Raw genomic sequence first — 5,328 nt, forward strand, 5'->3', positions numbered from 1 at the left:
AGAAACTCGACGAGTGTCAGAGGAGGGAATGGTCAAGGAAGGGGCTAGAGCCGGAGTAGTTCGATTGGTTTCGATTTGAGATACCGAATGTTTTTGAGAGGAAGACCATCGTTGAAAGAGGTCAATATTTTGTTTGATATCCATGTGTTCGCTGCTGGGAAGGGTGCAGCCGCGGAGCTTCTTGTGGGCTTCATCGAATTGTTGACTGCAATATTGACAGACACCTCGTTGGACGCAGAGGCTCCGAAACTTGGGAAAAGTGAAAGTGTCGTCTGAAGAGACCGTGTCAAGATCCATAGGCACAATGCCATCGGGTACACGAGCTGGAGGTGGTGGTGAAGGCGGAGGGTTTGGGCGAAATTGAGGGGGACGACGATGGATGGAAGGAAGTGAGCCAGAATCAATGGAGGAGATCTTGTCTTGAGCTTCGGCCGCCGAGACGGCCAAGATTTGTTTTGCTTTGAGAGTTGTTGCGCTCTTCCAATCGTTATGCATGACCGCGATCTTCAAAACCTTTGGATTCAAGGCTTGTTCGTAGATGTCGCAGCGGGATTCTTCCGTCAAATTGACAGCGTAAGCCAGAGAGCGGAAGAGAGCGTTGAATTCCTCGATCGTTCGATTGCCTTGTTTGAAAGCAAAGAGACGTTTCTTCGCTTCCTCTCCGTCATGTTTGTTGTTGAATACCTCTTCGAGATGGGACAAAAAGGATTTGGCCGATGATAGAACGTCAAGGACATAGGGATCTTTGACCGACGCCGAATCTGTTGGAAGGTTTTGAGTACGAGCGTTTTTGAATAAGATCGCCATCCACCAATCGTAAGCTGGAACATTTTTGCCAAGGTTGCCGTTGGGGTGTCGAAAATGGCGGACGATCCAATTGATTTTTGATTTTTCGGAGGGGAAACAGTGGCCTTTTTCTTGCAACTTTTCACGGATGAAGTAGACAAACCGCTTTGTCTCCTTAGTGTTGCCTGTGAACTAAGCATATTGGAGTTCGGGAACTTCTCCAGTTGGGCCGCGAGCCATTTTGATTAATTGAGCGGAGTTTTGTTGAATCGCGATTCTGTTGTTCTTGATAGAATGGAGGATGCCATTGATGGAGTGTTGGATTTGATTGACCTCGTTGTTGAAGTTGAGTTTAAGCTGAACAAAATCCGAATAAAGAGTCTTCATACTATTGATATCCTTGATGTCTTCAGCCAAACTGTTGAAAGAATTCTTGATGCTCTTCAACTGATCAAAAAGCGTGTCGAGGCCGATGCGATGGTTGGAGTTGTTAATTTTGAGGTAAGAGAGTTGTTCTGAGAGATGCCCTACCTTAATTTCAAATGGAGTTCAAGTGTCGATGGGACCAATAAAAGGAGAATCGGTAAGATGGCCGGTGGAAGACATGATGATACCAGCTAAAAAAATTTTGGTGGCAAAATGATTGTGAGCCTGAGGTATTAGGGTTTTTCGGGGAACCGGGGATAACGGAAAACTACAGACAAGCTACCAGAATTTCCGGACCTGTTTTCAAGGTCTAGTATCCTTTTACAGTGTAACTTTGAAGATGTTTTAGTAATAGGCTTTGCGCGGGAGCAAGGTGGTTTGATTTGTAAATGAGATTGATTTCAAGTTTTGAAGAAGGCAATGATACAAAGATTTTGCCACGAGGAAAGGAGCTTCCTGGTGGCTACAAGGACTTATTTATAATCTAACAACCAGCGAGGAAATTTCCAGAAATGACTACGAAGCAAGGATGATCATGAAAAGAAAGGAAAAGAAAAGTAAGGAAAATTCCGCAAACAAGAGCGGCATGTTTCTCAAATGTTCATTATCAAGAATGTCTTCAATGATCCTGGGAAACTTAAACAGAATAAACTTCAGTCATCTGTTTGTTACACTGGAGGACCTGTCACACTCACAGGACAGCTTCCGCGGTACACAGCCTGCAGCTGTCATACAGTCATACATACATATTTACTTACATAAATAAATGATATGCAGGAATTCAACCAAACAACTGCAAGCCGCGGTGATGTCAACACTGCCATAGACCACTATTCAAATTGGACACAACCACATAACTACTATTACGCAACAACATCATCACAAGTCATCACAGGCCATCACCTGACATCACACGCGCCAAACACACTATATAGCTTAACAGAAGTCCCCTCCGAGGAGAGTGTGGGGAAAGTGTGACTGTGTATGTAGCGAACTTAACACAAGTCCCTCCTTGTGCTCGCGGGGAGCGAGCACCCTCCCGCTTGCGGGAGGGACTTGTGCCTAATGTCCCAAATTTGGCTTGAGGCTGCCCAGCCATTTGTCCAAAATTCCCTTCAAACCCACCTATCACCATATACCCTTCTGATTTCTTCACAGCCTCGAGTACCATTAGAATCAGCTTTCATTTCTACATAATATCATGTATTCAGCACAATACCTACCCCCATCCCCTCAAAGAGAAATTGATGTAAAAAACCCCACTTTAGAGCCTATCCGGCCTGGTGTAGACCGAATAGCGCATCCGGCCTAAACACATGAAAATAAGGTTGGACATCTCTACCGCAAGCTGCCTGCATGGGATGGCACTCTTTGAGAGACCAGTCATTTTTAAGTTAATACCAAACAAACCCGTGAGAGCATGTCCAACGGCGACCTTCGGATGATCCGATGGCTTGTTCACATTGCTCAAGAAGAGCCCTTGCAAGAATGGCTGCTGAGCGGTCAGTGATGAATGGATTTACTTGAAAAAACTTGTACAAGATAGCTAAGATCAATGCCTACAAACTGGCACATGAGGCATGGAAATTGAAGCCGAAAGAGGGGAGTAAAAAGAGATGTAATTTCAAAAAACATGATTTTCTCTGTAAAACCCCGTCAGCCTCAGGCCAAGCATGGGACTTTAGTCATAAGCCTCTCCTTCGGAGACGCTTCGCGCCTCCTCGGAGAGGCTTAGTTAAGCTTGGTATGTAGTTGTTAGCTGGCAAGATGGGAGTGGCAGAGGCAGTTCACCAGGGAAGTGGTTAGGCCGTACTCGTTGTGGTGAAAGAGGCCGGGCCCAAATGATGGTCAGGCCGCGCACCTCTTCCAACTAAACAAAAACAACCAACAGTCGGTTCAAGCTAGGTTGGCCCACACTTGATTGATCCTAGTAGTGAGAGGAGAATAGGATGCAAGAAAGTTAGTTGTCAGTTTTGAGTGGTGAAAGGGGCCGTGTATGAATGCAGCTCATGCTAACAGCAACCCTTCCACCAGTAAGTATCAAGTTCCAACAATTTCTTCAAGATCAAGTTGACTTACAGTTGATCAATCCTGGTGGTGAGAGCTCAGTGGAGTGGAGGAGATAGTTATTGTCCACGTTGATCGTTTGAGGAGCTGAAGGCCAGCGAAAAAGATAAAATGCAGATTCCGGCTGAGTGTGTGGTGTGCCTGCGGTGACTATGTACATATGTGTAATGTGTATGCATAGGTCTGTCATGTAAATACATACATAGTACGTGCTCCTTTTGCTGGGAAAGTGTTGGCTGTTGGTGGGTTTTTGGGGTTATGTGTGTACAGTGTGATATTTGCTGTATGGGCGTGTGTGATGTCTGGTTATGGGAGGTTTTGTCAGCCCTTTTGACTGGTTTTGGTCACCTCTGACACATGATGATGTACCTAGCAAATTCAGCTGTTGCACGGTTGTACCACATGAAAACCTGTCATGCATCTGTGACATGACCCAGGCCGCTGTTTTTTTTTGGTGGCGTGCAGGATCAAGCAACCTGTTTGGCTTTCATGACCCGCGCTTGCCCGGGGTGATTCCATGATTTTTTTTTTTTTTTGCTCCAGATCAGTTCAACATGCACGCGCTGAGCCTTGTATTTTTTCTTTCTTTATGTACTGATACAAGTCAGTCCTGAAAAATTAAACGAGACAACTAAACCTGAAGACTATTACCGAGTCTATAACCCACATTTGCAGAAATTAATCATAAAATGAGAGCACAGACTCTCCATTTAATACATAGCTTTGTTTGACACGCAGCTAGCTTGAGGATGACCGGGATCGGGTCATTGAGGGAACTAAACCCTCTCAATGACCAGTATGTTCCGGTCATTGAGAGGATAAAGCCCTCTTGATGAACGGCACAGTACCGGTCATTGAGACTAGAGGGTTGAGTCCTCCCAATGACCAGTCGATACTGGTCACACTACTAAGATGGATGAATTTGCGATGTCCTATATTGATCAATTCATATTGATCATTTTTTTTTATTCCTCTTGATACCTTTTTGTGTGTGTCATGTCTCCTTAATACTCTTCTATAATTTCTCTCCTTCCCCCTGTATTTGCTTCAAGCCACAAACATTCATGAATTTCTACATACACCATTCGATTCTTTGTAAAAAAAAAGACATTGCCATTTTGAGGATTAATCCAGAGTGGCTGAGGGGTCTCAATTTTTTTTTCTTTTTTTTTTTTTACTTCAACAATTGATGTTATCAGAAATCTCCAAATCTACTTTTTTTTCAAAAAAGGAAAAACATTGACCCCTGACCTCTCTCACGATACCATCCTGCACACATTGTTAATTTGGTTGGTTGAACTTCCTGAAGATATTTCACATCATACTTGAAGTGCTACATGCATAGAAGGCCTTTTTAAAATTAGTTTACCATGGTTTAGCATATTTTTGTGAGGTTCTTTTTTTTATCTACTTTTCATCAACCACAGATTAATGAGGAATATTTTCACATAAAATTTCATCGGACAATTGTTTGGCATATAAAAGCTAGAAATATTGTGTTTGGGTTCACGTCCATCATGCAGCAGCTACAATCTGATCAGTTGCCAAATATCACTACTTTGGCAGTTTCTTGGTGTTTCTGCCACTATAGTTCATCCCAGGGTGGGAATCCTTCTGCCATATGGTTAACAAAAAGTTTAGAGGCCCCCAGAGTTTCATTATGTACCTTTACTGACCACAAAACCTCCAAATGTAGAAGCTACAGTCTGATCAGTTCCAAAATATCACCACTTTGGTAGCTTCTTGGTGTTTCTGCCACTATATCTCATCCCAGCGTGGGAATCCTTCTGCCATATGGTTGCCAAAATATTCAGAGGCCCCCAAAGGTTCATTGTGTACCTTTAATGACCACAAAACCCTCAAATGTAGCAGCTACAGTCTGATCAGTTCCCAAATCTCACTATTTTGGTAGTTCCGTGGTGTTTCTGCCACTATATCTCTTCCCAGCGTGGGAATCCTTCTGCCATATGGTTACCGAAATATTTAGAGGCCCCCAAAGGTTCATTGTGTACCTTTACTGACCACAAAACCCCCAAATGTAGCAGCTGC

At 43.7% G+C, this 5,328-nt stretch overlaps 1 protein-coding gene across 1 annotated transcript; it reads right to left on the reverse strand.

Annotated features, from left to right (window-relative positions):
- Nucleotides 1-3,219: 3,219 nt before the first annotated feature.
- On the reverse strand, nucleotides 3,220-3,439 carry PtA15_1A288 (uncharacterized protein; the record flags this gene model as incomplete). The annotated part of the gene is made up of 2 exons (XM_053165299.1): nucleotides 3,220-3,224; nucleotides 3,292-3,439. The coding sequence occupies 2 exons, from the start codon at nucleotides 3,437-3,439 to the stop codon at nucleotides 3,220-3,222; spliced, it is 153 nt and encodes a 50-aa protein (XP_053016505.1).
- Nucleotides 3,440-5,328: the final 1,889 nt, after the last annotated feature.

The sequence above is a fragment of the Puccinia triticina genome, chromosome 1A (genome assembly GCF_026914185.1).
Source record: "Puccinia triticina chromosome 1A, complete sequence".
Taxonomy (NCBI): Eukaryota; Fungi; Basidiomycota; class Pucciniomycetes; order Pucciniales; family Pucciniaceae; genus Puccinia; species Puccinia triticina.